The 21,258-nt window shown below is 37.5% G+C and overlaps 2 protein-coding genes across 5 annotated transcripts in view; one reads left to right on the top strand and one right to left on the bottom strand.

Moving 5' to 3' along the window:
- The first annotated feature begins 831 nt into the window (after nucleotides 1-831).
- On the top strand, nucleotides 832-11,242 carry LOC127420467 (short-chain dehydrogenase/reductase 3-like). Its single transcript, XM_051662786.1, has 6 exons — nucleotides 832-1,361; nucleotides 6,529-6,672; nucleotides 6,989-7,108; nucleotides 8,196-8,434; nucleotides 8,529-8,654; nucleotides 10,664-11,242. Exons 1-6 carry the CDS (start codon nucleotides 1,167-1,169, stop codon nucleotides 10,746-10,748), a joined length of 909 nt encoding a protein of 302 aa, XP_051518746.1. The 5' UTR covers nucleotides 832-1,166; the 3' UTR covers nucleotides 10,749-11,242.
- A 5,303-nt stretch (nucleotides 11,243-16,545) lies between these two features.
- The window catches only part of LOC127419935 (intermembrane lipid transfer protein VPS13D-like), a 69,717-nt gene continuing 65,004 nt past the window's right edge, over nucleotides 16,546-21,258 (bottom strand). For 2 of the 4 annotated variants that reach the window (XM_051661759.1, XM_051661758.1), the window contains one exon: nucleotides 16,546-18,608. In XM_051661759.1, coding sequence (XP_051517719.1) covers nucleotides 18,477-18,608 — 132 coding nt within the window. In that variant the 3' untranslated portion in view covers nucleotides 16,546-18,476. The remainder of the gene's footprint in view (nucleotides 18,609-21,258) is intronic. The other 2 variants (XM_051661762.1, XM_051661760.1) reach the window with 1 other exon arrangement.

Raw genomic sequence — 21,258 nt, 5'->3', positions numbered from 1 at the left:
GCATGTAATAGAATGCATGTCTCGAGACGCGTTTTAAAAAGTTGAAGTAGGCTACTTCAACTTGACACGGCGTCTTAGGGGCTGTTCACACCTAACGTGTTCTTGGGCAAAATGATAGACGCAGCGCAAGGCATATAATAGAATGCATAGTGTCTCGAGACGCATTTTTAAAAGTTGACGTTGTTTATAACTTGAAACGGCGTCTAAGAGAACGTTCACAACGAACACGTTCTTGTGCAAAAAGCTATACCCAGCGCAACGAAAAGAACAGAACACGTGTCTCGAGACGCGTTTTTAAAAATTGAGCTACTTTATAACTTAACGGGGCGTCTAAAGGGCCGTTCACACCGAACGCGTTCTTGCGCAAAAAGCTAGACGCAGCGCAACACACAGAACGCATGACACATAAAAGTTTGTTACTTTTATATATATATGTATATATATATATATTTATATATATATACCTGAGACGGCGTATAAAAAAGGCGGCACACCTGCGCGAGACGCAGCGCAATGGTCAAAAACAGTCAGTCTAGGCAAGGCAAGTTTATTTAGTCTAGCCTATGTTAAAACCAAATAAGAACAAGAAACGAGAATAAAAAGTAATAAAATAATTTTTTTTAAAAAGCGCATGTTTACACACACACACACATATATATATATATATATATATATATATATATATATATATATATATATATATATATATATATATATATATATTTGCTTCGCAGTTATCTCTCTCAATCTTTGTACAACACTTGCAAGAGCCCCGTCCCGCCTCTTGAGCACCCATAAGGCTCACTGTCTCTAATATAGTAGCGTTCTCCAATGCTTTTGAGTGAGAGGGCTTGAGAGAGAGAGTGAGAAACAGAGAGACATATCACTTGTCTCAGTTCTCTCAGTTCCTAGGTAGGTAACACACGAGGCACTTGGCATGCCGATGGACCTCCTCTGTTAAATGCGCGCACATTAAGGGACCGCATCTCACTGTATTGCTCCAGACCAGTAGAGCAGGACGCATTTCCAGTCAAAGCCATTTCAAGTTTGTCAGGGAACTCCAACGTGCCTCCTTGAAAATTGACTAGTGACAAACACACTACCACCTCACGAGCTTATTTTTCAACTTATTTATTCCACAAACTTGGGACTGTCTGAGAGTCACGATGGAGATGAAGGTGCTGGGATGCGCGATGCTTTTCCCTCTCCAGATCTTCTTGTGCGTATTGAGGGCGATCGTGCGCTTCTTCACGCGCCAGCAGCGCAGAGATCTGGGCGCTGATGTGGTGCTCATCACAGGAGGTGGAAGAGGAATCGGCCGTCACCTGGCAAAAGAGTTTGCCAAACAAGGAGCAAGAAAGGTAACACAGCTTCTACCTGCTGCGTTATCACTGTTAAGATCAGCAATGTAATTTATTACGCTGTTGAATAAACGGGACTTTCGTATGTGTTTATTATGTCCATAACTTCAAAATTAATTTTGCGATGGGTAATTTAAATATTTCTTATTTGGTGTATATTTCCGATTTCACTCTTGATCTCAAGATCAGAATCAGAATAGATTGCTATTTGCCAGGTTAGATTGTACTTGTGAAGAATTTGACAATTAAAGTTGCTGAACAGACATGAAAATATGGAAAGAAATGGACAGCACCCCTCAAATAGCCTACATAAAAACAAATAAATACAAATAAGAGAAGGAGAAATAGAGATGTGTGTGCATATGTATAGTTGCATTAGTGTATGCATATGCAGTGTAGTAATCAGATGAATCTTACATTAAACTTCTCTGGAATAGTCTTTATGTGATTAACATTTTTTGGGTATATTCCTTTTACCCTGTGCATATATTTATTTATTTTTTATTACCAACTGTTTATTGGGGGAAGTTCATGTACAGCAAAGGAATCATCCTTTCAGACTGGTATATCTACAAGAAAGTGACAAAAAAGTGCTCAAAGTTATGCTTTTATGTCAGTAGGGCATCTTATGAGACAAAGTGATCAATCTGGTTAAAGTGTCAGATGTAATACTATCAAACAGGACTTTACCAGGTCTAGCAAGGTTCATCAGGGTTGTGTATACTTGATTTTTTCATACAACAGGGACCTTTCTAGCTATGTAAATATACTTTGAATTCATCGAGTGTATCTAATCGAGGTATAGTGTGGTTTCCCAGTAAGTGCATTCAGTTAACAGACGGTATACTGACCTGTCGCTGCCCTCGTCTGCAGGCTTTAGTTCTGTTTTTTGTATTCTCCTCACTGGGTACACAAACACAGGTGTTTCCTAACCCTTTATGCCTTTACAAATGCCCAACAATGGACTACTGACATGCAAGGCTAACTGTTTTGTTGAACTCAAATCATGTGTGACTCTTTAACCTTCAAGGGAAGTTCAGACCAGCTATTGCTGTGATTTATTTGCAATGAATGTAAAACTGACTCTAAACTTTAATACTGCACCAAATTAAATGTCTTTATGGTCCAGAAACAGAAAGCATGGGCCAAAACAATCACTAAATTGTCAGGTGACAGGAATAGCTGCTTTACTTTAGTAAAGAGAGAGAGAGAGAGAGAGAGAGAGAGAAGGTAATGTATTCCTGTGTGCTCCCCCCCACATGTAAAGGTGTGTGAATGGATCAATTGCAAGGGGGTGTAGTAGGGAGAGAAGCACCTTGCAGATTGGTTACCACAACCAAGTTCATTGGCAGGTCAGCCAGCATTTGCAGAGCAGGGCTGATGATGTCATTTGTGTTATTGTATTGGGCTGCTTACAGCTGACTCCCAGCAAAAAACATTGAACGGAAAGCCAAAGGAGCTGAGACTCATGCAGACACAAGTTAGGAATAGCCCCTCACTTATAATATCATAAAAATCTATTATTATTTAAAAAAAAAAAAAATCCTTTGTGAAGGGATTGAATTAGGCTAAAAATTTGAAAAACAGATGAATGAATTTTATGTAGTTATCATGGGAAAACGGTCTTAATCTTCTCCTGGAAATCTATTTAATTAGTCTATGTGTTTATAAACAGTACAAAGAATAGCAGTTTGTCAAAATATTGTATATACAATGACAAAGGGTTAATGAGGAAGGGCTACAAAGTAAATAGATGACAGAAGCATGAGGTATAAAGGTGAGAAGGTAAAGGTGAATAGAGGCTAGCCCTCCATACACCCAGCTGGGCTTTGTCCCATGCCTGACCCCAGTGAAACAGCACTAATGAGGGGGAGTGTGGTTGCCCCTGCCTATGTCTCCCGGTGGCTCTGTTGCTTGAACTTTTACTGATAACGGGACACTCACCATGTGCTGTTTGTGACATTGGCGGGGTATGAGTCAGGCGGTATGTCACTCAGCACATGAGAAGGCACATCTGTTGCTTGCTTGCCCTAGTTCACACTGGTAAACTAGTATTTTCTCTTTCAAAAAAATAAAAATCATATTTAAGATAAAAATGAAGCATATTTTTGGGACCATTAAGATTTTTTGCATTGTAACATTTTCATGAGAGTTAAGTACATTTCACCCCCAAATTCTCATTAGTGTAATGCATTTTTGTGATTCTGATTATTCTCAACAATCTTTTTCATTAGATTCTTATTATTAATTTCTACTGTATTATGGCAAACTATAATACAATTATTATTAAAGGAATGTTCCAGGTTCAATATAAGTTAAGCTCAATCGACAGTATTTGTAGCATTATTTTGACTACCACAGAAAATGTTTTCAACGTGTTCCTTGTTTATAAAATTTTTTTTTTTTAAATTGCAGTTACAGTAAGACACTTACAATGGAAGTGAATGGGGCCAGTCCAAAACCATTAAAATTCACATTGTTTCACTGTATCACACTAAAATCATGTTAACCTTATAATGTTTACATCTTGTGGCTATACTTTAAAAACAATGTATTTACCATTTATGGACTGGCCCATTTACTTCCATTTTAAGCACCTTACTTTAACAGTAAGAAATAGTCGAAAATAGTTTTTGTGGTTTTCAACATTATGCCACAAATGCTGTCAGTTGAGCTAAACTTTTATTGACATTCCCTTAAAATCAGCATAAATTAAACGCAGTTTGACAAATACAACAATGATGTATAAATACTTTACCTTTGAACTATTATAGGATGAATTTACTAAACAGTTGCACCACATTTGAGCGTGGTATTTCAGCGCAAAAACCTGCATCTTATTCACTAACCACCCTCAGTCTAGTTTAACCAATGCAATCAGCGCTGAAATTGTGCTGCGTCTTGAGTATTTCAATTAAGTCATTCATTTCCACAAAAACATGCCTCCTTTCTATGTAAATTAAGCTCATTATAGATTACGTTTCATTTACAAAAAATGCCTGGCGCAATTTAGATCACGCTATTAAAATATTGTTTATTTAAAAGAGTTGTTAGTGTACAATTTCTATTGATCATATCAGCAGTAATTCAAAAAATAATGATCAAATAATGGAGAAGAGTGTTATAACCTGACATAATTTCTTTAGCGAATCGGGCTCTAAACCAGTGCAGACAGCACTTTTATAGGGCACAATAGAGCGCTACAGTCTGGTTTTTTCCATAGACTAACTGATTTTCAATGATAACTTATAAACCTTTAAAGACAGACCTATAGGTATAGACCTACTGTGAGCTCCAAGGATGTTCATTGATGCTATGTGCCTTTGTTGAAGCCATCAGTCCGCATTATTTCAACTTCATTGTTTAAAAATCGTGTTTTATAGCGGAATTCCTGGTGAACAACTACACTACCCATGATCCAGCAGAAAAAGATCCACCGATCAGAGAACCGTGGCCAACAAAGCCTGCCAAACAAGTCCAGCAGGGAGGCCTGGGTAGCCCAGCGAGTATTGACACTGACTACCACCCCTGGATTCGCGAGATTGAATCCAGGGTGTGCTGAGAGACTCCAGCCAGGTCTCCTAAGCAACTAAATTGGCCCAGTTGCTAGGGAGGGTAGAGTCACATGGGGTAACCTCCTCGTGGTAACGATTAGTGATTCTCACTTTCAGTGGGGCGCGTGGTAAGTTGTGTGTGGATCGCGGAGAGTAGCATGAGTCTCCACATGCTGGGAGTCTCCGCGGTGACATGCACAACGAGCCACGTGATAAGATGCGTGGATTGACTGTCTCAGACGCAGAGGCAACTGGGACTTGTCCTCCGCCACCCGGATTGAGGTGAGTAACTGCACCACCACAAGGACCTACTAATTTGGCGTTCCAAATTGGGGAGAAAAGGGGATAAAATAAATAAATAACATAAGTCCAGCAGCGATCGCCCACTTCCATGACTCATTGTAACTGATGCAGTCGAGTTAGTCTCCTTAAATCCTGAAACGACATTTATATTTGTATATATTTGAATATTTTGCCGTTAACTTAATATATATTGTTTCTATACTGTAATCAACAACCTAAAATCAACAGTTTTTTATATTTCCATAGTTTTTTATATGATTACGTCATTCACAATTCTTCATGGGATTGTAGTTCGTGCCCTTATGAAAGACGGTAAATACACAATCTTGTACCTTTATCTTTTTGTCCAATTTTCAAAAAAATTTGTGTTGCTTCAAATCAAAGTTTGTAATGTTGTGATTCACTTCTGAGCTGGTTTGTTTGGTTCATGGCTCAGCACAACTCTTTTATGAAGGATTTTATGAAAAGCCTATGACAAAAAAAATAAATAAAAAAAAATAAAAAAGAATGGGAAAAATATTTCCGAAACTCATATGGCTGAATAGGTGGGCGGATACTGTTGTGCTCTTTTCATTCTTAGTGAATTGCCCCCTTTATCTTTTTCCCCCATTACAGTAATAAGAATAATATTTTCTCTGATTATAAAATTGGGGCAGCGTGGATGGGGTGGGGAAATAATTGATAATTGTTAAAAATAGGCTTCATTTTCTTTAAGAAACAATTATTTTTTTTACTCATTTTTTCTTTAGATTTTGGATTGAAATATAACCTAGACATATTGTTGATAGTTAGTGTGAGATTTGCCCATACACTTATACACTCCCTATCTGAATGCAGCACATCCTTGAGAAGCCTTGAAAATTGCCATAAAAATGAAGGGTTCCTCAGAGGCCATGCAGAGCATTTGGCTGTTTTATGTGTGTATGTTTGTTTATGAGGTAAATGGAGATTGACAGGATGGGGAGGGCTAGGGCTGCTTGTGTTCATTACCTCTTGCTGACCTTGTTGAGTGATGGATCTAATAGCCGGAGAGTTAACCAACCTACAGCCTGACCCTGTCCTCAATCACTCTCACTCGCTCCCCCAAAAACCTTGTACAATGATAAGGAAATACTTTATTCACTAAACTCCTTAAAGAACTCAACCTAACCAGTGTGTAGCAATCATACCAACAGACCAGCCAATTATAATACATCATAAACTTGGATAACATTGTTCCACAGCTCACAGTGTAAAAATTCATCCAGTCTTGAAAAGTGTAAATTATGTTCTGCATTTGTTCTTTACCAGTTATGTCTTTTCTACCTCAGGTGATTTTATGGGGCCGTACAGAGACATGTTTAAAAGAGACATGTGAGGAGATTTCTATGACTGGAACAGAGTGCCATTACTTTGTGTGTGATGTGGGCAACAGAGAGGAGGTGTACCAGCAGGCGAAAGTGCTCAGGGAAAAGGTAGGCACATTATATATTTAATTTTTAATTTGCAGAGTGAAAAAGTGCAAAGTGCAAGTGAATTAAAAGCCAGACCAAGAAGAGCAGATGTTTCAGCACATCGCTTTCATCAGTACTCACAACTGTTCACCCATTCACCCATTTTATAGGTACTTAAAGATTATGACCAGCTGGATTAATGAGTTGACAAAAATCTCTTAAAGTGGCAGAGTTTTAAAAAGAGACACAATAGCAAAATGACAAAAACGTATTAGTTAACCCTAATTCAACCCACACCATCATGGCTCCTCTAAATGGATGCAATGTGTTCTCACAGGTTGGGGACGTCACCATTCTTGTAAATAATGCAGCTGTTGTCCATGGGAAAAGTCTAATGAACAGCGATGATGATGCCCTCCTGAAAACTCAACACATAAACACGCTTGGACAGTTCTGGGTAAGAGACAAACTAATCAATACCTTGAGTTACTAGATGCTTTCAGTCTGTTTATTATAGCTGTACTATACCTGCGCTTTGAACCTAACAAGAACTAAAAACACTGAGTTACTTAATGTTTCATGTCATTTGGCATGCTGTAATACTTGGACGCTTTCCTTATCATTTATACATGTTTTTGCCAAGAGAGAAAAAAAGTAACGGTATGTTCCACTGAACATCGAACAGTCATAGACAAAGACTCATAAACAAACTCTTCAAAGAACTTCTCAAAGCTAAATTCTAGGGAATAATGAAAGTTACATTTAATGTAAAACAGACTGTCCGGAAATCTAGGCACTTTAGACAAGTTTTTTTTTTTTTAAACACATTTACAGTCAGGGTGATCATCTGATGCTTTTGCACAAGTAGCCCGCACTGGGGATTGCTTTGATCTGATTTTCAAACACATACACAGTCCTGCCAGACACAGCTGATGTCAACCACACCTCTTTTACTCAAACTGCTTCTCATGGGAATGAGTTTTGACATGTTCAGCTTGCACCGACTGAAATTCTATGGGTGTAGCACCACTTAGTGGTTTAGAGCAGCAAATGCATAATTGCCGAGTCAACTGTGGCGGTAAAATGGCCATTCCGGTTGAGTACCAACTGTAAAATTTCTGAATACCAACCCTGCTGAAAAAGAAAAAACAGCCTAAACCAGCCTAAAGTGGTAAATTGGTATCCCAGCCTGGCCAAGCTGGTTTGGTTGGTTTTAGAGAGATCAGCTAAATCAGCTTAGACCAGGAAGCAACCTTTTAAGGAGTTTGCAGAGAAATGTTCTGATTAATAGGCATGTACAGAGAACTGAAACAAAAATAAAGGGCCATAGTCATGTGACTTAAGATCAAGCACTGAATGTGGGCTCAAATATCTGCTGAGCCAGTCAAATATGCTTGTTGATTTTCACCTAAGGTATTCCAGAAAATCCTAGACTATTAGCACATTCTTGATCCCTAATTGCTGAAGCTTTGTTATTGTTGGATTTTCCAGGAGATAGTTAGGAATAACAGAGAGAACAATGTGTAACTGTGTCTCCCCCACAGACCACAAAAGCATTTCTGCCTCGTATGCTGGAGCTGTGCAATGGCCACGTGGTGTGCATTAACTCCATTCTTTCCCTTGCCTCCATCCCTGGAGCCATCGACTACTGCACGTCCAAGGCCTCATCTTATGCCTTCATGGAAAGTCTAACGTTAGGCCTATTGGACTGCCCTGGAGTGGGCTGCACAACAGTGCTACCCTTCCACACTGACACAGAGATGTTCCAGGGAATGAGAGTTAGGTAATGGGACTATAATGCTCTGAGTAGCAGGTGTTGATTAGTTGGAAGTGATGCAATCTATCTTTCATGAAAAACACGCATTTTTGAATTTCAGGTTCCCAAAGCTGTTTCCTCCTCTGAATCCTGAGATGGTGGCCCAGCATACTGTTGATGCTGTTAGGACCAACACTGCCTTTGTTGTGCTGCCATGGACCATGCACTTTCTTGTCATACTTAAAAGGTGAGATTATCACTCCTGTAGGAATTAGAACAGAATAACAGCTTTACTTATGCAACAACCCACGAACAAGAGTTCAGTTTTCCAGAATATCAGTATGTCTGTAATTCCACCACAGTTAGATTTTACATTTCTACGCCACCAGTGAAAATATTTCCAAAAGAAGCCAAAGCATCAAGCACAACTCCAATCTCTGCATTGCTCTCATACTCTGGTTTCAAACTAGTGGTTTTTAATTCATAAATCTGTTTTTGAATGTATCCTTTAAGGCCACATCCACACTAATACTTTTTAGTTTGAAAAGGCGGTTTTACACGGGACGTGGTGGGCGGTAGGCTTTGCTTGTGATCTTGCCACTTCTTGTTTGTACAGGCGTTTTCCAATCACATGAGAAGTGGTGCGAAACACACCAGTAGAAGTGCAATAATGCCCCCCATTTCTTCTGCTCAGATACTGGGTCTATGAGGCGATTACTGTAAATATTGTTATTGTAATATATGTAAGTGATTGCACTTAAATAAAATGCCACTTTTTTTCCATAAAAAGTGTTATAACTATAAATATTGTAATAAGCTTTTTTTTATATTAATGTAAAATGATAGTATCAAGGCTAAACTAAGGCATTTTTTTAAAGACTAAAGAAACAGACTGCAAGTTATTTCATATTTTTATTGGCAAATTGATATAGTATAACATCACATCAATAACATCACATCAATAATTAAAATGGGAGGACAACAAATGAATATTCAAAATTCACAAAACACCCTGCCAATAACCTGCCTGGGCAAGTGTATTTTGTTTATCTAAAGTTGAAGTTTCAGACACCTGATGCAGAAGAGAAAATTAAAGTATGGTCCATGACCCATTTGTATACATCGCACAGTCGTCTATTTTCCAAACATAAGCTATACATGTTTCCGTAGTCTGTTTTCACCTGGTACATCGACTTGTCCACTCACAGCTTCCCATGAGGCTCTTTTCCTTTTCCTAAAATATCACTACACTTGGATTGTCGCTTAGTCAATCAAATTCGAGGACTGGAACTAACTGTTGTATAACAAATATTATTACCCAGCTCTCTGGAATACTTGATTCTGATTGGTTAATCGCAACAATAATGACAGATATTTATATATGACAGTTGTCCCTGGCAATCAATCTCCTACACTGTGTCAGTTTCATATCTCTCTAGCACTTCACATTTATTTGTTCTCACATAATGAAACTAGATGGGTAAAGTTTGTCAAGACAAACTTTGATATGGGCTTGACAAAGCCTGGCATAAAAGTTTAAAGAAAAATGTAAAGCTTGAGGTTTAAAAGTTGTACAGACCTTACAGTAAGACAAACAGCCAGCTGGATCGATGGATGGCTGGATGGATGGATAGATAGATAGAAAGGCCAAGAATGGAAAAGATAAAAAAGGAGAAAAACAAGAAAAAGAGAGTGAGAGAGCTACAAAAAGCAGATTAAAGGGATTGTGTTTGTTTGTTTACATTTGAATTTTTTGACAGTTGGAGTTTGAATAGTCTTGGCTCGTTTAAACATTCCTTCAGTGTAAGTCTATGGGATTTTTTAATCATCGCTGTCCGATCAGATAGAAAGATATAGCATAAAATTTAGAACTGCCTGAAGCTCTGGACCAAGTTTGGTGGATTTAGCTTGAAAAGAAGTTAAAGTTGATAATTTTGGTCTTTGTTTAGGGATTAAAAAAAAAAAACTAAACTAAACCAAGCCTGTAGAATAACAGTACTTTGTCAAGCCAACATAATCATTGCACCTCAAATCAACATTTCATGTCCATTTATTTACTTATTTGGTAAGTAGCCATGTAATAAGAAGGATAATTAACAATCATCGCAAAACAAACCCTGACAGGGTGATCAGGATCTGACTCGAAGCAGATGCGAAACTAACAATACATTATCCCTTACTTGCATAACTCTAGAATGTCATGTTTTCATTGGCAACAGATCACTTAACAGAATTGTCTTGATTATCTTTCTTTAGCCTTCTGCCCCAGTCTGCCCTGGAAGAGATCCATAAGTTCTCAGGAAGCTACACCTGTATGAGCACATTCAAAGGACGGACTTAAACAGAAAAAAGAACTTGAATGTGAAAAATCCTCAAAACACGTTTTTCATGCAGAGTAAGCTCTACGTCCAGGAACATCCAACAAACTGTTGCTTTGTGGAGGTAAAAAAAAAAAGCCAATGAAAGAGACATTGGGATCAACCTATCAAGATCGCCTGTATTCCCAAGCACTATTATGTCTCAGAGTCTTACGTGGATCTTTTATTTGGATGCCCTATACTGGACAACAAATAGGCATATATTTCAATGTGCTCCTTGGACAATGTGATAAAAAGTTTGGAGCACAGACATCTGAGGTTTTCAGTTGGGTTCTTTTACCCTCATAAGTTTGCCCTGGGTTTACGTTTGATAGATATTCACTTATTTTTACGGACATTTTGTAACACAAGTAAATGCAAGTTGATTCTACAACTTGTTTTAAGTAATTCCAGCATGTCTATCTTCATATTAATGCCAACTTTAAATAAACAATATTTGATCTTAAAAGAACCAGTGAGTGTTATTGTGTGGGTATTCATGTGGTTTAGAAAACAAGGAAGTTTCTGTCCCTGGCAGTGTGCTTGTTCTGTCACTGCCAAAACTCACAGGCATTTCATGGTCAGCATTCCACTGCTGCAGGCCAGCCAATCGTGAGCTCATTGTGCACTAGGCAGGGTTGTCATAACATTAACTCCGCTTAACAGGAAAGCACACTGGAGAAGGGTCAGCCACTGGAAGGCTAATAGACAAATTATAGTTTCGGTACACTAGAACTGGTGTCATTTTATTCAGCTTTGTCACTCACCTTGCCGAACTACTTATGTTCAGTGTCAAAACAGCTGTATCTTGCCAAACAGATGGGTAGATAATACAATGTCTGTGGACAATTCTTTTGTATCCCTCTATTTGCCAATTTGGATGCAAGATCTAAGACTGTGTAACCTCATAAAATCGAATCTACAGTTAGATTACAGGCAGCTGTTGTTCTCTATCTCTCAATAAAATTCTTTCCATGCAGTGAATCCCTGCTGCAGTGCAAGAAGACAACAGAGTTTATTGAAGGACACTTGGGACTTAAACTGACATAAAACAGGCACAAAGCAGCTATTGCAATTACGTGATTACCGATTCACTTCACATCCCATTCTTTGGACAGCTGTTACATTGTGGTTGGATGAAAACCTGCTTTCTTATAAACTTAATGAAATAAATTAATGTAGAATAGGGGGTTGGAGGAATAACCATGGAAAACAAATGCATTTTTTGTAATACAAATGACAAAAACTGAACAATGAGTCTTGGCATGTCTAACAGTAATGATGGAGACTGTTGAGAGTGGGATCAAGACATGAAACTGTGTCATGGAGTGCATGAGTGTTGGAGAAGTCAGCTCAAATCTCAGGGGGTGAGTTCAGAGCAAGGTTAGCCAAATAGTAGATAAATCTGAGTAGGCTGTTGGACAGACAGCTAACCCTGTGATGAACCCTTTGCCCAGGGAAAAGAACAGCATTGTGTGACCCAGCACAGGTGGAAAAGAAGTAGGACTGCATTGGGCATTAAGTGCAATGGCAGGGCACACAGTGCCTCATCCCTATTAAATAACGTCAGTAACGTTGAATGTACTGTGTCTTTCGCTTTCACAGATCTTTGTGTGACTTAGATCATACTGTATGTGGACCAGAATTCTTCTTTGTTGTATTGTAATGTTTCCTTGAACCTACGTACCAAGTTTTTTCTTATGACAGCAACTCATTTGCAACTAATTATAATGCTGATTAATCAAAGGACAGATTTTCGACAAAATCAACATGGTCCAGTAGAGTTGCAATGCTTTTGTATGTGTAAATGCAAAATGTCGATCAGCTGATATGTTTCTTGTATGCATACATCTTTAATTATTTCTTTAGAATACAAGGCTCAAATACGCTGATAAAAACACTGCAAACAGAAATTCTGTGATCCTAGCCTTACACTTGTCTAAACAGCATAGGGTTGTGAGCTGTGTATAGGCACTGTGCACATCCATCATTAACTAATGAGTGTGACGCCCTTAAGGGAGAGACCCTTCATTTGACACACACTGTCAGTCAAGAAGAAGAATGTAGACTAAGTGTTTTTAAATGTAGCCCTGTTTAATTTAAAGATGTCAGTACCTTACCACAACCTCTGCCTTAAATCTGCAAGAACATAAAAAAGACAATTTTATTATTGGCAACAGCAAGTTGTTTCAGTCCTGGATGCTGACTATTTTCATTTTATAACAAGGCCTACGACTTTCCTAACATAACATAATATAATAATATAATATAATATAATACAGTTTGCAGAACAAACTGTTTGTTAATGGCGGAAAATGTATCTAATAACAAATGTACCTCTTTGACATACTGTAGACTACTTGATGTCTTACTGATCAAATAAAAATTTCCAAAACTAGTTGTGTGTTTCAGTCTCAAAGGCTGCCATGAGCACTAAATTAACTCTCGCGATGACACCCACTCGCGACTGTTTTTTTAAATTGGCGCCAAATAACCGTTAAACGCATGACGGTAACGAATTTAACGGTCACTCACAAAAACAAACACTTGAAAATGAACAGGCTCCCCGAAGAGATGAGCTAACATCGTCAAAGATTAGAAACCCAGAGCAGTTTACCAGTTAAAATGACCTCCATTACCCTCAAATTCGATGTAATTCGTGCAAACATTCATCTTAGTGAAGGTAAGCAGCAATAATCTCTCTCTCTCTCTCTCTCTTTTTTTTTTTTTTTTTTGCCTGAAATGTCCTTTGATACAAAACGCGAACATGTTCATCAGTGTATCTTCCGTTCCCTATCAGTTTTGAAATAAAAAACCGAAAAAAACACTGTCTTTTTATTTAGCAATTATTTGCTTTGGTAAATTATTCACTAAAACAGGTTTTTTCCCTTTAAAAATGGATTATGCATTTGGAAAATTACGTTTTAGAAAATTGACCTTAATACTGATTTTGTAAATTCGATTTTCCAATTTTCTGTAACTCATCTGTTTGCTGTTATTTCCCGAAATGACCACGGAAGTTGGCGTCAAGGCTAACGAGGATTGACACTTTTAACCTACTTTATGTTCTGCTGTTCCCGTGAGGATCATAGATGATGGATCTTAGTTTTATATGCGAATTGGTCATGCCAGTAAGTTTTCCGGACTGCACGTTCACGCGCCGATTACGATAATAACAAAGGCTATTTTAACTTCTATAAAGCGCCTGGTAAATAAATAACCTCTGGTTATAATCCCGTGCAAACTGACGTGCTGGTAAAAATCAATGAACCCCGCCTTTAAGTTTCGTTGTTTCTCAAGTTATTCAAGTGTCTGAAGTGGATGTTTGTCAAGAGAAGACACCAGAAATTATAAAACGCGCTTCACTTCAGATGGACTGCAGATAACGCTGGCTGTTGCTTTTTGACTGATGCATGTTTTTCCTCAAACATTTTATGCTGTTGAGTGTTTATTGAGCCATGAATAATGTTTTTTTTTCGCTTTTCGTTTTTTTTTTTTTTTTGGTAAAGAAAACGAGAAAAGTAGATACACAAGCACGCCCCCCCCCCCCCATATTTTTTATTCAAGAGTGTAATATACAGTACCACCCCTGGAGTCGCAAGTTTGAATCCAGGGTGTGCTGAGTGACTCCAGCCAGGTCTCCTAAGCAACCAAATTGGCCCAGTTGCTAGGGAGGGTAGAGTCACATGGGGTAACCCCCTCGAGGTCAGGGTTAGTGGTTCTCACTCTCAATGGGGCACGTGGTAAGTTGTGTGTGGATCGCGGAGAGTAGCATGAGACTCCACATGCTGAGAGTCTCCACAGTGTCATGCACAACAAGCCACATGATAAGATACGCGGATTGACTGTCTCAGAAGCGGAGGCAACTGAGACTTGTCCTCTGCTACCTGGATTGAGGTGAGTAACCGCGCCACCACGAGGACCTACTAAGTAGTGGGAATTGGGCATTCCAAATTGGGGAGAAAAGGGGATAATAATAATAATAATAATAATAATAAATAATAAATGAGTGTAATATAGGATTTCAAACTTTGTAGTATCACCAGTATTTCTGCAAAATATTCCAATCAATTTCTTCTAATAATCCCAGATGCAGAATATGTTTAATATTTCCTGCAGAATTAATCAGCACTGCCATACATTTTCTGATAGGTCAGTTACATGGCGACAGTGTGTAAATGCAGAAGACTCACCCATCTCTGTGATTTCTGTAGACATCGCTTAAGTCCTATGCAAATGTAAATTTACAGACATCTGCAGTAATAACATACAGACATCCGGTAAACTAATCCTGTCCGAATAGGGCTTTCTTTCCCCCTTAAAAGTCAATTTACTGTATATTCCTTAAAATCAACATGATAATAGTTTTTCCACAAAATGCCATATTTACTTTATTATTTTTTATCATCTGAATAGTCACATCCACTTACCCCACGTAAAATATATATTAGGTCTCTTATCTTTACTCCCCCTGCTGGTGACTTTTTTAAGTGTTGATGAGAAAATGTATGTAAATTAATAATAGGAGTTTTTTTAATTTTCGGTTTTCTACTCTTCAGTTTTAGTTTTGAGAAGGGAGAATGAGAAACAAAAAATAGAAAAAGGTTAGAATTCTACTTTTTAAAAAATGAATCAATTTATGTTTGTTTTTTACTTTTGCAGAAAAAAGAAAACACCTGTTTTTTCGTTATCTGTTTTTAAAATTTATTTCAAAATGGAAATTAAATGAACGGAAGATATAGGGATTCAGGTTTTTGTCCAAGAAGCATTTGGTTATTATGGATTCAAAGATTATTTTGTAGCCATTGCCATTTTTAGGTGAGTTATGGAGATAGGGGTGCTTGACAAAAGACGAGGATGGGGTGTGCAAAAATTGAGTAATCACTGCAATAACATATAATAGCAACCACGATAACTTTTTCATTTACTGCAATATTTTGGTTCCTTGTGCTGTAACTTAACAGTGGTAGACATCAGAAATATTTCTTTTTTTAAATTTTCTTTAGAACGGGACTAAAACCATAATATGACACACTGGGTAATAGATAACATGTAGTCTTGTGTAGTTTAGTGGGATTGCAGCCCTAGCTTTGATATCACTGATTTCTTGACTGATACAATAAAATAAAGCTTTTTGACACTGCTTTATTTTGTTACTATGTGAAAACAACTTAATGAACTTTTTTTTTTTCTCATAATAAAGGGATAGTTCACTCAAATATTAAAAGTTTCTTATCATTTACTCTGAACACAAACAAAGATTTTTAGAAGAATATTTCAGCTCTGTAGGTCCTCACAATGCAAGTGAATGGGTACCAAAATTTTGAAGGTCCAAAAATCACATAAAGGCAGCGTAAAAGTAATTCATAAGTCCAGTGGTTGAATATGGATCTTCAGAAGCGATTTGACAGGTGTGGGTGAGAGACAGATCAAAATGTAAGTCCTTTTTTACTATAAATTCTTCTCCCTGCCCAGTGGGTGGCAATATGCATGAAGAATTTGAATCACCAAAAACAAAAGAAGATAGTGAAAGTGGAGATTGATAGTAAAAAAAGGACTTAAATATTGATCTGTTTCTCACCCACACCTATCATATTGCTTCTGAAGTTATGGATTATACCACTGGAGTCATGTGGATTACGTTTATGCTGCCTTTATATGCTTTTGGAGTTAAAGTTGTGGTACCCATTCACATGCATTGTGAGGACCTACAGAGCTGAGGGTGAGTAAATGATGATAGAATTTAAATTTCTGGGTGAACTATTTATTTTTTTATTAGCTTCTGCAATGAAAAGGACAAATGTGGCCATGTGAGCAGCAAACTCACTACAATAAATAAGGAACTTTTAGTGTTGAAACCATAATTTTATTATTATTCTTTATACATTTGCATATTACAACAAAAATGTTCACACTATATTTTACTTTGCATATTTGTGCAGTTGTATCTTAATTAGGAGACACCTGTTTGTATGTTCGTGTATTCAACATATCCATATTTAAATTACAGACAACTTAGAAAACACATTACTGTAGGTGTATTGTTTATGTTATCCTAAATTATACTGACCAACATTCTTGGAGGAACTGTCTCAGAAATTAAACATTTGCTTCAATAAATGGGTTTGATAGACCAGTAGATGAACGGATAAATAAGATACAAATCAAGCAAAGAAGTGGAAAGGTTGTTGTTCCTTTTTAAAAGAGAGAGAGAGATAAAATTAGTAATGTCTGATCTTTGGTTGTCCGTAAGAAAGATGCAGGAGGAAATGTAACGAATAGCTCAAAAAAAGGAATCTATAAAAGGCAGATAATTGTAAGCTTAAGCACTGCAAAACACCAACATTATATGTTGCAATATATGTTGAATGTGTTTCAGATGTTAAACTTAGAGATATAAAGCAACACAAAATTTTTCAGTCCTAATTTCATTACTTCCATTAAATGAGTTACAGAAGAGGCAAGCAAAGTTAAACTAAGAGGGAAAAAATGCCAGACCAGTTTTAGAGGGTGGACTGCATGTGAAGAAGTGAAAAGTGCAGTGATGCAGTATTTACTATTCTCTTTCTCTGTATTTTGTGTAGATGTGCATATCAGTCAAACGTTTTGAAACACTTGACTGAAATGTTTCTCATGATCTTAAAAATCTTTTGATCTGAAGGCGTATGCTTAAATGTTTGAAATTAGTTTTGTAGACAAAAACATAATTGTGCTGCCATATTAATTTATTTCATTTGAAACTAAAATGTAATAAAACAAAAATAAAAAAAAAGGTTTTTGAAATTGATGACTTGGACCAAATAATAAAGAAAAGCAGCCAATAAGTTCCCAACATAGATGGGAACTCCAACTCCTGTTTAAAAAGCATCCCAGAGTGATACCTCAAGAAGTTGGTTGAGAAAATGTCAAGAGTACATTTCTGCAAATTCTAGGCAAAGGGTGACTACTTTGAAGATGCTAAAATATAACACAGTTTTGATTTATTTTGGATTTTTATAGTCACAACATAATTCCCATAGTTCCATTTATGTTATTCCATAGTTTTGATGACTTTACTATTATTCTCAAATGTGAAGAAAAAAAATATATAATAAAGAATGTGTTTCAAACTTTTGACCAGTAGTGTACGTATTTACGTGTTACTGATGGTTCACCGGTGAATGATGAGAGCAGCTGCAGTTCCTGTAATTTATATCAGTGCAATTCATTTATAATGGACAATCACTTTAAACTCTCATTCAGAAATGAACTTTCATTTAAAGGCAGTTTTGTACAGCAATCCAAGATGCATTCCATCCCATATAATTACATTTCAACATTTTATATACATGGCAGATAATGTCCTATCGGTATGTGCCTATTTATATACATAGAGGATCTATACACAAACATATACAGTGTCAGACTAGCTGTGTACATCTAGCAACAACCACAAGTAATTGTATAAGCAATTATAAAAAAAACAAAAAAAAAAACATTATTAATCTAAATATATTCAAGTTAAATCTGTGCTTGCCGAGGTTTATAGCAGCCCCTCTAGACTAGCTTGTATCATTGAACAAACCACATGCTGTGAGCATGTCCCGTCGACTGGCCTAAGTGGGTGATCACACTCTGCTGATTTATTACTATCCTTCCACAGAAACAGAAAAAAAGGAAATAGCAGTTGAAAAATTAGCACAAAACGCCGACCACCCTGTGGGTCAGTTTGGTTAAGAATCTAATAATAATATGTCCTCATTTTCGCTGGGAGGCAGCATCAGCTGTTGTTCATAGTAAAGGCTCTTGGCATAGTTGATTTCTTGTGAAATCTTGATAGCAAGGCTCTCATTTTTCACATGGACCTATGGAGAAGCAACAAACAGATATAAGCTGCTCGGTTATTGAATTGCACTGCTAGATATTCATCAGATGGAATTTGTGAAATCAGTACTCCTGTACTGGTTCAGTATGTTTTCAATTCACTAAAAAGCATGGGGATACAGTAGTTGCGCTGTATGTTTTGCCTTGTAGATTAAAAATAATCGGCTCATAAGAGTCATTCATACAGCGATCGGGCTACACTAGTTGCGCTGTGTTTCACGTTGTGGATTCAAAAGAACTGGTTCATAAGAATCATTTGTTCAGGAATCGGGCTACACTGGTTTTGCCATATGTTTTGCGCTGTAGATTAAAAAGAACCGTTTCACAAGAATAATTCAATCGGGAATCGGGCTACACTGGTTGCACTTTATGTTTTGCTCTATACAGTACATTCAAAAGAACCAGTTCATAAGAGCCATTCGTTCGTGAGGACTCCAATGGTCGTGCCACATGTTTCACACTGTAGATTAAAAAGAACCGGTTCATAAGAATTATTTGTTCGGCAATCGGGCTACACTGGTCACGCTGTATGTTTCACACTGTACATTCAAAAGAACCGGCTCATAAGAGCCATTCTTTCATGAGGACTCCACTGGTTGTGCCATATGTTTCACGTTGTAGATTCAAAAGAACCGGTTCATACGAATAATTTGTTCGGCAATCGGGCTACACTGGTCGCACCTTATGTTTGCTCTATACAGTATATTCAAAAGAACCGGTTCATAAGAGTCATTCGTTCATGAGGACTCCACTGGTCGTGCCACATGTTTCATGTTGTAGATTAAAAAGAACCGGTTCATAAGAATAATTTGTTCGGCAATCGGGCTACACTGGTCACGCTGTATGTTTCGCACTGTACATTCAAAAGAACCGGCTCATAAAAGCCATTCGTTCCTGAGGACTCCACTGGTTGTGCCATATGTTTCATGTTGTAGATTAAAAAGAACCAGTTCATAAGAATAATTTGTTCGGCAATCGGGCTACACTGGTCACGCTGTATGTTTCGCACTGTACATTCAAAAGAACCGGCTCATAAGCGTCATTCGTTTGGGAATCGGGCTATACTGGTTGCACCATATGTTTTGCGCTATTCACCTTATTCAGTCCCGCTTCTTTTCAGTGCTCCGCGCTTCCGTGTTTTGTCTCTTACCTTCTGGTTTGCATTGAAACTACTGAGAAGAGTCGATCAAAATGGATTATATTTGGGAGCACAACATTTTTTCACCAAGAGTTGATGGTGAGTTCACAGCACCCCTTTATTACGTGAAAATGCTAGTGAGGTGTTTTTTGTTTTTTTTGTCACTTTAAATGTTAGTTTTTTCATCACACATGGAGGTAAATTGGATCTGGCAGATCACATTCAGACAGCTATTTCACACTGCACTTTTTCATGTTACAAGTGTTTTATTGATGTGTAATTATGCTTAATTTTTTAGGTTTCAACTTGTTAATAATTTGTGTTACAATGTGTATTTGACATGAAATTTCAAACATTGACGGCTCGTATTATTTCACATGCAAGTTCATAACATTAAAGGAAGTTACATTTGTACTTTTTAAAATTAAATTTTCACCCCATATTTTTAAAAGGCTTAAATGTGATTAAAACTGTTGTAAATGGAATATAAAACTTTTGGCAAATCTATTACCTGTAAATCCACTTCACTAGCTAATTACACATTGACATCAACACTATAGATTTCTATATAGCAACCACTAGACCGGAAGTTTGAAGACAAAATTTTCAAGATGGCTGCGTGCTATTTTCTCTGGCGCATAAGGTGAATAAAGTATATTCAAAAGAACCAGCTCATAAGAGCCATTCATTCGTGAGGACTCCACTGGTTGTGCCATATGTTTCACACTGTAGATTCAAAAGAACCCGTTCATAAGAATAATTTGTTCAGGAATCAGACTACACTGGTTGTGCTGTATGTTTCACGCTGCAGATTCAAAAAAACAGGTTCATAAGAATAACTTGTTCAGGAATCGGTCTACACTGGTCTCGCTGTATGTTTTGCACTGTAGATTCAAAAGAACCAGTTCATTAGAATCATTTGTTTGGGATTCAGGCTACACTGGTTATGCTGTATGTTTCACGCTGCAGATTCAAAAGAACCGGTTCATAAGAATAATTTGTTTGGGAATCGGGCTTCACTAGTCGTGCCATATGTTTTGCGCTGTAGATTCAAAAGAACCGGTTCATTAGAATCATTTGTTCGGGAATCAGGCTACACTGGTTGTGCTGTATGTTTCACGCTGTAGATTCAAAAGAACCGGTTCATTAGAATCATTTGTTCAGGAATCGGGCTACACTGGTTGTGCTGTATGTTTCACGCTGCAGATTCAAAAGAACCGATTCATAAGAATAATTTTTTTCAGGATTTGGGTTACACTGGTCACGCTGTATGTTTTGCGCTATAGATTCAAAAGAACCGGCTCATAAGAGTCATTCATTCGGGAGTCGGGCAACACTAGTTGTGCTGTATGTTTTATGCTGTAGCAGCACACAGCTTCTTTTCCTGCTCACACAGTAAACACTGTCAGAGTATTTTAGCACATTGTCCCATCCACATCGGCAGAAGAGTGTACATCTAAGAACTGTTAACGGAAGCAAAAGTCATGAAAGTC

This window comes from Myxocyprinus asiaticus, chromosome 29, assembly GCF_019703515.2.
Source record: "Myxocyprinus asiaticus isolate MX2 ecotype Aquarium Trade chromosome 29, UBuf_Myxa_2, whole genome shotgun sequence".
In the NCBI taxonomy this organism is placed as follows: domain Eukaryota; kingdom Metazoa; phylum Chordata; class Actinopteri; order Cypriniformes; family Catostomidae; genus Myxocyprinus; species Myxocyprinus asiaticus.
The sequence above is the reverse complement of the archived record's forward strand: the minus strand, read 5'-3'. Positions and strand labels throughout refer to the sequence as shown.